Below are 12247 nucleotides of genomic sequence, written 5' to 3'. Positions count from 1 at the left end.
TCTTGGTCGGGGGAAAGTTCTCCCCTCCCCTTTCGAAGTCAAGTCAAACGCATGCCCGTTCGTTGACTTTGAAAATGCCGGCCCTACGACAGTGATTGGAGTCGTTGACTTTAGATTTTTTAGGATCAAATTTGTCTGTTTTGTGTTTTAAGAACAGGTGACGAAAATACAAAATACGATTATTACGGCCTGAAGTGTTTAACACCTCGTTCATAATAATTTCCTCTTTTTTTTTCTTTAAGGGGGTTAACAATAAGATAAAAATATAATTATAATGGAAACAAAGAATGCACAATAATATCTATCATATAGCCTTGTAAAAGTGCAAGATGGAAAATATATTTTCTCCCTTAAATATATGCTTAGCTCATATGAGCATGCCATGAAGCTGGATGACTAGCCATAAAATAAAGATCCAAAGTCATGCTCATCAAACACTCTCGCCAACTCTCTTTCAAATCGATCACATGATAAATTTAGCCAATGGTCGAATTGAATGATTTAGTTATTAATGGGTTTAATTTACTTGGATGTGAAGTTTCCTCTTTGTTTTTTCGTATTTGTAGCTTCAAAACTCTGCTGCCATTGACATCACATTTAGTGCCTTGCCATCTAAGTTGAGTATTTTTAGATTAATAATCTACATGATCAAGACGTGTTGTTGTTCAAACTTTTGAGATTGGATCGTACAAACAATTGATGATGATGATGTTTGAACAATCAGCCATACTAATTGGTTTCTGTACATTATACAAAAAAAAAAAGAGAGATTATTATATGGCAATAAATTGCTGAATTTTAGGAGAACAATTTTTGAAGCCTGTATCAAATCTGGGATTTATTTCTGAAAACAATCACCTTCTTTCCATTAAGATAGTCTCATCCTGCAAGCATGCATATACACACGCTGGGGATCATATCAGTAAGGAATCTTTGAACAGAGTGCAATCTTTAAGATACTTGGGTATCAAATTACAGTCTCAGAGAATCATGAAGACCACCATGAAAAGCTTTCTGATGCTTTGCAATGAGACCTTATAGACAAAAATAGGTGTGTGTGTGTGTGTGTATATATATATATATATATATATATATACCAGCAGTTCAGACCTCACCAGCACTGATTTAATGAGCTTAGACTTCATGGAATTAACTGTTTTAATGAAGTTCTTTACAGTCAAATTCTTCTCAGTTTCAGGTAAAAATGCAGCATTTATTATGAAATGTACAGGCTGTTATCAAGAACATATGTAAACCACATTTCACCAGTGCAAGCATCTTCCACCTGCACTACAAAGAACTCGGTCCGAATTCCTCTATAGAACAATCATGACAAATTTAGTGCTTGCTTTCTACCTTATGGAGCAGGGAGACTGCCAGGGGGGCACCTCTGCCTACGACATCGCCTTGTTGTCCTTCCCCATCCGATCATACACCTTTCGCTGACTCCTATCTCACAATTGCTGGGTTGTGAATGTGTAGAGGGGCTGACTTGAATCTCCTCAGTGGTAATGGCCAAACTTCTAGGCTGCCTCCTTCCCTTTGTTTGGGGGTTCATGCCATTTCGACTCGTGTTTCGTCTAGTTAAACCTGTCTGACAAGGCCTACCTGATGCTTTCATCATCCCCCCAATGGTTTGAAGGTCCTCCGATACTTCATGTCTCGACAGTGATGCAAGACCAGGCAGGATATCTTTCTGGAAGTCCCTTCGCTGCCGCCTCTTTCTTGCCTGACCACGCCGAGGCTTTGTGTAAAGCAGTGAAGCTGCACCTATATCATCTTTGTCTTCTTTTTCATTTTTGTTCTCAAGCTCCTTAGGTCTAGAGGAATGCTTATCCATCTTAATCTCTTCAAGATTCAGCATCATGACCTCAAAGAAATCATAACCATGATCATCTGAAGATTGAGTACCGACATCTCCTCCATCACTCAGCAGCTTTGGATTTTCTGCACTGCATGATACAACCTCTGCAAACCAAGACAAGGTGTCAAGTCCAGGCAGAGATAACTGGTGGGAACTGATTTCATCTGAACGACCCCTGCAATCCATAGAGATAGAAACTAAATTCTCTGCAGCAAATCTAACGAGTATATCACAAGAGTAGTCCTTTCCCTGTGAACCATCATTCTTGCTTAAAGGAATGTATTTATGCTGATTATAAATAACAGTTTCATCCTGAGATATGGGTACTTCCAAATCAATGCCAGAAGGAATTTTTACACCAAATCTTGGTGTGTAGTGTGATGACTGAACTGTGATCTCACCTTGAGTTAATATATCTGGAGATACAGGATCATCAGTACGTGCAAACTCAGCATTCACATTTATGTGTTTCCTAAAGCTTGCACAGTTTTTTCCAGAACATATTTCTGTAAACGAACAACCAATGTGAATCTTTTCCTGTGAATTCAGAACTTTTGTTTCATGTCCCAAGTCTGAAAAAATCATGTTATAATTTTCCATAGACTTAGCATTGTCAGTTAAATGTCGTTGTTTCATATGTTGAACAGAAGCAAGCATGCTGCTTTGCTGACTTGTATTATCAATAATAATTCTTTTCCCATAGCTATCAGAAACTTGATTTTGCTGCATCTTGTTATCCTTAAACTGAGAATTTGATGCCACATCCTGTTGTTTGCATAGAGAAAAATCTAGCTCCATTTCTCCTTTCCTCTCAATTTGCGGTGCAACAACCATCAAGCTGGAACTAAGTGGAGGATGTCTATCACAGATGCTAAGATCCACTTTGGCAGCATGTTTCTTCAAGTAAACAGACTCATTAGAAGATGGTTTTATTCTAAGACAAGATAGACCCCCTGACAAATTGTCATATTTTCTGTCAACATCACAAATAACTGCATCCTGTCTGACAGCAAGCCTTGCTTCAACACCGGTTGCAAATGCTTGGTTTAGGTTAATGTTTATTGGAGTGCCTATATCCCTGCTCAGGAAACTCTTTACATGTCTTCCAGGTAAATGACCATGGAGATCTTTGTTGCTGCCATCAATCTGGTCTGGCTTGGATGCAAGTTTTGGATGTGGTGCTGATGCTGAATTAGAATCCAGATGAAGATAATGGTGAAATCCATTTGTATGAGACACCCCAGTACCAGAAAGGAGGCTTGTGTTCTGGTTCCCATCACTCTGCCACTTTTCACAATCAATGGGAGTTGGAGCATCTATCTTGGAATTCAAGTTCTCATTACTAGGATTTGATGATCCGCTGAAGCATGGAAGTGCTTGAAGCGCAATGAGTTTGTTGTTTATGCCGGTGGCAGGTTTTCTCCAAGATGAAACAAATGAAGATGCATGGCTGGTTAAGTCGATCTCACTAGCTGTGATTGAAGAAGACACTAAAGGAGACAACAAAGTGGAATTTGAGCAGGTGCAATGAGGGACTCCTACGGATGTCTGGATACTATGAGTTGGCTCTTGTCCAGAACATGTCACTGGGTTACTATGATCAAGTGAAAATATTTTTGGACATTTCTTAATGTTCGATTGTAATGTTTCACATGATGTTCCCACATTTCCGTTATTCCAGGTCTGAGCAAAAAATTCTACAGTGCTCCTTTTCTTACCTGTATATCAAAAACCAAGAAATAATGATGAGAAAGAAAAGGAAGTTTGAACAGGTCAGAGAAGTATAACCATCCAAATTCTGAAAGCAGGAGTTATACCATGCATAACACAAAGAAAAAGGACAATAAAAAAAAATTGAAGCAACTAAAAGGTAGGTAAGGCAGAATTTACAAGTTATTATAGTGGTTTAATAAGAGAAATTAAATGATTGTGCAGTTGATAACCATATAATTTGCTTGAAAATTCTATGGTTGAAATATATATTTTCTTAACATTCTGCAGTGGATATTCTAAGAAACCAGTTGAATCATGAGATATACTGTCCTTATATTCAAGCCATCAATTTATCCTACATTCTCGGAACCTCTTGGCCTCGTCAGCAGAAAAGAAATAATTGTCATCACATCTCAATCTCGGTGTTCATATGATCATGGATTTGAGTTTCGGAAAATTGGTCCATGCCTTATTGTGCCAGCATGGTGTAGGCATGTTTTTGTCATACCAAAGGATTGCAACATTTAGCACACTTCTGGCTTGTGCAGCCAGCATGGAATTCATGCTTTATCATGCCAGCACATCATGACATGTGCCGTGTTGGCAAAATTAAAACTTTGGGTACCTTGCTTCCTTTTTGTCAAAAAGCCAAATGGGGGTAAGATACAATACTCCAACAGATACGCACCACAAATATATCCATGTTAATAATATGTTCATGAAAACCTAAGCTGGTTGTCAGCTAACTAGTGAAATCCTTCAGAATTGTGATTGATTATGAAAACTTATATGTATACAAAACAGACGGTGTTAAGTAAGCATTCAATCAAATGCACGATAATGAACATCTAATACTGAAGATGTAATCATGCCATCTTAATGAGCATCAAATAATACAAGGACATCATATTTATTGATAAATGTTTGTAATCGTGCCATCTTTAATGAGACACCTGATAAGTAAATAATGGTTTAGACCAAGTCAATGAATAGGACTACATAAACAAGACAAGGAATCGAAGAATTACCAGAGTCATCAATAAAGAATGGCCATTCTCTTTTTGTGTGTACATCTGCATCCAAGTCCGACATAGCCTGTTGATCACCTGGCCCATCCAAGAAACTAGTATTTGATCCAATCGATAAATGATGCTCTTGATTCTGTGAACTGTGATTCTTCAAGACAAGTAATTGAACAGATTCCAAGTTTACTGGTGCTTCAAAACATACTTCTGTTTTAAGTTTATTTAAATCAACTATGCTGAAGGCTGATTTACAGATTTGTGTTGGTGAGTTCGAGATGTGACAGTCTTCTCTGTGATTGCTTCCTAGACTGAGCTTCACATCATTCTCAGAATACAGAGAGCAAGTTCCATTCTTGAGAATACTAGCACTAGGTGATACCTCAGCAATATTCGTCAGACTGTATCCATCAGTATCTTCAATATCTATATACTCGTCAGCTGGAAGTTGAAGGTCAAACATTCTCCTTCTCAGAGTCTGGCAGTCTAGTGCCTTGGTGTCCTTTCGAGAAGCTTCATTCAATACTGGGATCTGATCAGATCGAATGCTACCTTCCCTTGTGAAACAAAAATGGTTCTTCTCAGTGCGCCCAAAAGGTGTCTTTCTGCAACTGATCCTTCCTATAGGGAAGTGAGACTTCTGTGATGACATCTTTTTGTTGCATTCGGAATGCATTTGAGATGAAAAAGAGTTTGAGTGTGATGCTTCTGCCAGTATGGATGATCCATCAAACCCTCTAGTTTGATATTCATTCATTAGGTCCTTCTGAATTCTATAAAGACGATGAAGTTCATAGACCTGAATGACAAAGGCAACAATAATTATTACAAAAACTGCATGGAAGGCTTGAAATTAACAAGACAGACAAATTCAACAATAATTCAATGCAGTTGACAAATGCAACAAGAAGAGCCTACTTCTTCCCAAACACATCTCCTTTTCCATGTTCCCTAGCATAGATTATTTTGGCTTGGATTTCCTTATTGATTAAACTTGGTCCCATATTTGGACAAAAGGCAGAACAAAAACTGTCCGATAAGCTGAGCCTTCCAAAGATGTCAACTAGCTTGGTTGGTAAGAGCCTTGACTGTTATTAGCAAGGTCTTGGGTTAAATCATATCTTAATTGCTTATCCTTCAAAAAAAAAACCTGGGCCTTTCTTTTGTCAGTTTCTAAGTGCAGTGACCAGGGGAAATTAGCAGAATTTTCAATTAAACAAATTTCAATGAGATTAAAAATTACAAAGTCATTCTACTCCATTTTGGAATCAGAAGCAGCATATGCAGGAGTCCATACTATTTCTGAAACTTGAGAATATAAAAGTTTCACAGTAAGAAAGACTCGAAGATCATCAATTTTAAATCAAGTGACCTACACATTGAAGTCTGAGCTTCTGAACCTTAATTGATCGTTTAACTTATAAAAAAAAGCAGGGGACACTCCTGCCTTTTTGAGTTTATAAAAAACTTCCAAACAAAGAAGTACTGAAGAAACTTATAATTTTCAAATTACTATAAATCTTTAGAAAAGGATTCAATTTGAAATGAAAATTATTTTATCAAAACTATTCAAGATAATCTACAAGATATAAGTTATTAAGACGTCAAAAGTTGCAGATGACAAAAAGCCAAAATGGAGGAAGGTATGTCAATCAAAATATTATTTAAGAAAACTGCATTAACTTTAGCAAATTCATGTAAATGATGGTAAACTCCTCTTGCTTTAGAAGAAATTGGATCAAGATTTTAAAGATACAATACAATCTCAAAATCTATTTGACATGTAAATGAAAATTATCTGGCTAAAATCCAATTTAAGATTACATCGAGAAGGATTTTCATTGCATATTGGTAGCTAAAAAAGATGCCTCCCTTGTGATCAACAATTGTGATCGAAAAAGTGTTTGATGTTGAAATTCGTCACTTGGCAACTTCCACAAAGAACTTCAGAATAAATGTGATAAATCTCATCCATGGGTCACATATTAGAGCTCTGGGGATCCAAATCAACCAAAGTACAAGACAGTTGACATGTATTTAAACACAATTTGATACAATCAACTAAATTTTGTTGGGACTACTTGGTCATCAAAACCATTAAGCACAGATGGGATGTAATAGCCAAGCTATTTCACCCAGGAAAGAGATGAGGTGCACCCAAGAATGATAAAATTGAAATGAAAAAAAATTAATTCAACTCTAAGGTAATTTCTCTCTAAAATTGTAATTGAGAACATTCAACCTTTACCTGCCTCCTAAAAATAGCTTCATGTTCAAGCATTGTCCGCTTCAACATTTCTTTATCCTGTGCTGAATCGTTCACTGACTTTGGCATATAACTATTATAGAGATGCTCACTTAATTTCTCATCCTGATAGCAACTAGTCCAACTACTTGCATCCTCCTTAACATCCTGCAAAGGATAATAGCCTGGAAGGTAACTTTTAATCTGCACTTTTGTTGCCATTCCTGAAAGTTGTAAAGATAGTCAGCAAAGAAAAGTAAGAATATGATGCCAAAGGGACTCAACAAATTTCCTATCTATGGAAACACATGGATAATACATGAATCATGAACACTGGAATGTCAGAAGGGCTTTCATTTTCCCTATATGAAGTAGCAAAGTAATGCCTATATGCAAATTCTAGAAAGAATTAACGTTCAACATAAAAAAAATTTCCTCGATCCTTAAGGAACGTCTGCTGGTGGTTAACAAGAATGATATTTGCAGTTGAGATGGACCACCGCCACCACCAGTAGCAATAGCATCAAACTAAAGTAATATTAGTTAGTAATGACCATAATTTCTTCTTAAAATAGAAAATGAGGTTGATAACAATCACATTGCTTACATATCTTCACCGAGTGTCTGTTCAACAAGAAAGAAGATACAAGACAGGGTACATATATCATGATTTAATATTGACTATACGGTATTCATGCCTCCAATAACTGTCACTAACTTAGTATCGAACATAAAAATGTGTGACTCTATGGAAAAGATATGTAGCCAAGGAAACAATGTGGGACTTCCAAATTTACAAATGTTGCCAAAGCAGGAATGGCATAACTAAAGATCACTAAAAAGGTTACGGTACAAGAAACGCATGAAAAGATGGATAGTTTCCACTGAAATGGAACATACAAATCTATTTATAAAATAAAAGAAGAAGTCACAGTGAGACGGAATGCTGGAACCATGAGCTTCTGCAGATTCTGTTAACTAGGTCCACGCTTGTGCAAAAATTAGGAAGGGGTCTTTGTATTAGAAGTAGTTCCTGGTTCTCTTATTCAAGGAGGAGAAAAGGCCTCTAGAACATCAGCAATAACTCCATCGCAATAGATCCAAACTATTTCGAATCTGACTAAAAAATTAAGAATATCAATCATAGCATAATTTTAAATGGAAAAGATTGTACACAGAAGTAATGATACTAAACTCTAAAAAATTAGAATTCCTATGTTGAGTTCTCCAATATAATAACAACACAACAGCATGACAAAATCCCTGACTATTTGGGGTCCACTACAAGGTCTTTTCTCCACAAACAAGCTGAATAATAGAGATCTATAGCCATACTGGATTTCATAAGATTATGTATACCAGTTGTCTGCAACTAATGCAACCCTCCTATTCATGGGTTTTCTAAAAAGGGTTTAACTATGCACATAAAGGCTTTTTTTTACTGAAAACACAAGCTTTCCATTTGTAACTGAAGATCATAATTTCATGATGAAAATGAATGGTAGAAGATAGGTCGAAGAATCGGCCTACACAAATCGCTGTCTTGAATGGCTATCACAAGCACAAATCAATATGATATCTATAGCAAAGAATAAAACAGGACTTCATTAATCTTCTATCATCATCATAGTTCAGCTTCATCAAGACCAACATTTGTAATATTAAAAAAAAAAAAATTACTTACATGAATAGTTAATGTAGGATGTTGTAGTTACCAGAGTATTACGTGGATAACTGGAAAGAGGGAATACGAATCCAGTTAGCAAAACAGGTTACAGCCACTTGAATGTGATTCCCATTAAATCCTGGATAGAGTTGTTCAACATGGCTGCAGCAATCAGCAAGCGAATTATCTGAAGCACGTTAGCTAGAAGAAAGTACTATTTCGAAAATCGAATTGGAGTTTAGGCTTCAACGCCCTCAAGTTGATGCCCGACTTCACAACCAAAGCTGATCAATTTGGTCAAAAACATGCTCTTGAAGACTGTAGTCAGAAGAAAGCCTCAGCTTTCCCAGTCACGGAGAGACCTAACCATGCGGTATCAAGTGAATTAAGGAACATATAAGAAGCATTAAGCTAAAACATAATATGTCAAAGCACTGACAAGAATCATAAGTCTCGAGGCCAGAATTTGGAAACTTGCAGTCCCCACATGACTAGAAACTAAAAAATAGAAAATCCACCAAAGAAAGAGTAGAATGAAATCTAGCATGCACATCATGTGAATCAACACTAAGAGGTGCATTGGTTAGCCCAGTGGAAGCACAAAGAAGATATCTGTAAAATCACAGAAGGGGTGCAAGAGTTACCAACCTTAAGGTCAGCAACTGAAGCTGAATAAGCCCTTCTTCCCTGAGTCCAAAGTTCACCGAGGGAAAAAGAACAAGAAAGAAGAAGACATGACTAATCGACACGAAGGGAAACCTTTTGGTTTCATTCAATGGAAAAAGGACTTAAAACTCCATGGTCATAGACTGGGATACAATCACATAAGAACAACAAAACCATTTCTTTGAGAATAGAATTGGAGTCAAGCATGTTCTCGAAGACATCAAAACCCTCATCAGAAATCAAATCCACCAGAAGAAATTTTTAACAAAAGCCAAATGACCACCTATCGGAATCCAAATCAAGAAACCAAATAAGGAACAGAACAGGAATTTTTCGACGATGAAGGAAAAATTACCTCCGCCCACATCGCCGCGAACATCGCTGTAGTGGATTCAGCATCAGAACGCGGAACATCAAAAATCCAAGCGGCCGCGGGCCTTCCGCCATGGCAAAACGTCAACTTTCGTCGTACCGCACCAGTACCAGCGACAGGAGACGACAAGCGCCAAGGGTCTCAGCCAAAAAGACCGGATTTTTGGGATCAAAAGGCGCTAAAGGTGAAGAGACGGGCATCCGGAATTGGCCATTGGCAGGAGACGCTGCCGCAGATCGAAGGATATCGATCCCCCCTGGGCCACAAAGAAAGGGAGAGGAGAGAGATCCGAGATAAAAGGAAAAATCTCTCACAACAACGAACGACCTTCTCAGAACAGTGACAGGAAATTTGTCAACATCTGGTCTTTTGATTCCTTCGCTCTCTGTTTCTCTCTCCTGTGATTGGCTTCTCGTACTCGTCCAGTGAGTATCCTTTATTGGGTTTCGGCAGCAGCGGTCACGATGGCATTTTTATTTCCCTTCTTTATAGGCTCAGAGATTCTCTCCTCCCCTTGTTACCTTGGGGTGTGGGGGAATGGAGACACTCGAGTTGCGCTGCCACTCGAACCCTGCAATTCCGAGCAAGCAAACGCGATTCCTAGAGAACACACCAACCAATCCTTCTACCTTTCTTTTCCTATTGCAAACAAATCTTATTCTCACTGGAAGGTGAGGCGATCTAGCGCTGGATCTTTGACAAGATCATCTTTGTTGGCTCCCATGTTCCTTCCAGCTGACAATTTGTGGACTGGTGTGGGGGCCACTGAGATTGGGTGGATGCTGGGAATGCCATTTGTGCGCGGCCCAGATTTCGTAAGAAGAGAAAGATCTCGAGGAGAGTCGAGGACAGCCGAACGAGTCAAGAACTTGGTGGCGACTCCAAAACGGAGTCTTTTCCACCCTGCTTCCGGTTAACACAGGGGAGCCGGTGTTGGAAGACGGGAAATCTTTGATGGAGTAAGAGCGAAGCTGGATTTAAATCCTAGGTTTGATGGAGATTCCTTCGCCTGTGATCTGACACTGACACTTGGTTTAGGCCTCTTGTTTAGGCCCTCAGAAAGCACATGATGCAGCCACTGTGGGTTTGCCATCTGAAAAAGCACTGCTCTCTGGACCACAAACAGCTGCTTCATCTTACTGCAAACCAAAGATTGGCACGATTTATCCATCTCTCAGGCGTGATATAAAATCATCTGAATTATTTCTCAGATCCAACAGCTCTGTTCTTCATCATCTTCTTCTTCTTCTTCTTCTTCTTGTGGGTGCCTGCATCGGCTTGAAAGCTTGGATCATTCTTACCAGCGTTCCCTGATCAAACTCGTTAGATGTAAGAGCATGAAGTAGTGGTCCCGATGCTCGAATCTAGTCACGGAGAAGGCATGAAGCTCTTAACCGGCTGCTGCGTTCCGGGAATTTATGGTTGAGAGTTGGAGGTGGGTAGAGAGTGGCATGCAATCTTGGCCACGGCCATGAAACTATTGTTGTTGGGCCTTTATTTCAGGGATGGGTCACCAGCTTTTAGATGGTCTACCGGAGGAAGGATAATGTACATGGTGGTGGTGGTGGACATGGCACAGAACGAAGCAGAATGGCGCCGGGCACTGATGGCACACAGGCCACCCACCATAAAAGCTCTATTTATGATTTCACAGTCCTTTGGCCCGCATGTGAGAGAGAGAGAGAGAGAGAGAGCAACAGAAGCTCTCCGAGGTACAATGGCGAGCGACTGCCCCCACCTCTCATTCTTCTACTACGACCACCGAGGCAGTAGCATCTGCAACCATTCTTTACTGTCTTCGGTCCTGACTGTTAAAAGTCGATCTGGAAAAGTGACTTCAAAAGGGTTGGGGATGTGCTCATACGAGTAGAGGAGTGCAATTATGTTTACCATTCTCATGTTTGCGATTTCAAGCGTGATAATACTTGTTTTGGTTTTGCCAGAAATCCAAGGCTGTGTTGCATCCGAAGCATTCAACTATCTCTTCTTCAAGACTGTGGTGTCACTGAGCATACTTCAAATTATAGGCGGAAGGATTCTCTTTGATCCTTTACATCATAGTATCCTTTTGAATCTAAAAAGGATGTGAATAGCTGAAGGATTATATAGTATATGTGCTTTTAATAACTTGAATGACCTGCACATAATTTTAGGAATTCATGAACTAGTAAGCAAAAAAGAATGATTAATCAATCATATGAAAACATTAATTTTTTCTTTACAATACTATAATAGGCATTTTTATTATGATCACTGGTTTCGATAGATGTGAGAGATGGTGACTATATTGTTTTCATATGAAAACAATATATTGTTTTGATGGCCCATTATGAATTAACATGGGAAAATTCATACCTATATTCCTTTGTATTAAAAAAAAGAAAACTTCATCAATGATCAATGGACCCTAAAACAATCCATTTCTAATGGGAGTTCAAATTAGAAAACAATCGAGTCAAATGAGAGTATAAGAACATGCAGCGCTTTGGCTCTACTTCAGATCTATGTTTCTGCCTAAAATTGGATTCCATGTATTAGAGTAGCAATAAGAGGTTGAATTATTCACCAGCTATTCCTAATCATTGAACTTCTCAAGAGTTCCACGACTCTCTTTGTTTTGGTTGATGGTATCTATTATTATTATTATTAGATGGATATCATTGTTCTTATGCTTCTATAGAATAATTGATCCCTGTCT

At 38.5% G+C, this 12247-nt stretch overlaps 1 protein-coding gene across 2 annotated transcripts; it reads right to left on the bottom strand.

Annotated features, from left to right (window-relative positions):
• Window positions 1-1121: 1121 nt before the first annotated feature.
• LOC135643677 (uncharacterized) lies at window positions 1122-10299 on the bottom strand. Of its 2 annotated transcripts, none has more exons than XM_065160948.1 (5): window positions 9532-10299; window positions 8529-8872; window positions 6848-7068; window positions 4606-5398; window positions 1122-3582 (listed from the first exon to the last, which is right to left on the bottom strand). In XM_065160948.1, the coding sequence occupies exons 3-5, from the start codon at window positions 7064-7066 to the stop codon at window positions 1358-1360; spliced, it is 3237 nt and encodes a 1078-aa protein (XP_065017020.1). In that variant the 5' UTR covers window positions 7067-7068; window positions 8529-8872; window positions 9532-10299; the 3' UTR covers window positions 1122-1357. The 2 variants fall into 2 exon arrangements, with proteins under 2 accessions (XP_065017020.1, XP_065017019.1); XM_065160947.1 differs by having other exon boundaries at window positions 8560-8872.
• Between the last annotated feature and the right edge of the window lie 1948 nt (window positions 10300-12247).

This window comes from Musa acuminata, chromosome BXJ3-7 (genome assembly GCF_036884655.1).
Source record: "Musa acuminata AAA Group cultivar baxijiao chromosome BXJ3-7, Cavendish_Baxijiao_AAA, whole genome shotgun sequence".
NCBI classification, from domain to species: domain Eukaryota; kingdom Viridiplantae; phylum Streptophyta; class Magnoliopsida; order Zingiberales; family Musaceae; genus Musa; species Musa acuminata.
The sequence above is the reverse complement of the archived record's forward strand: the minus strand, read 5'-3'. Positions and strand labels throughout refer to the sequence as shown.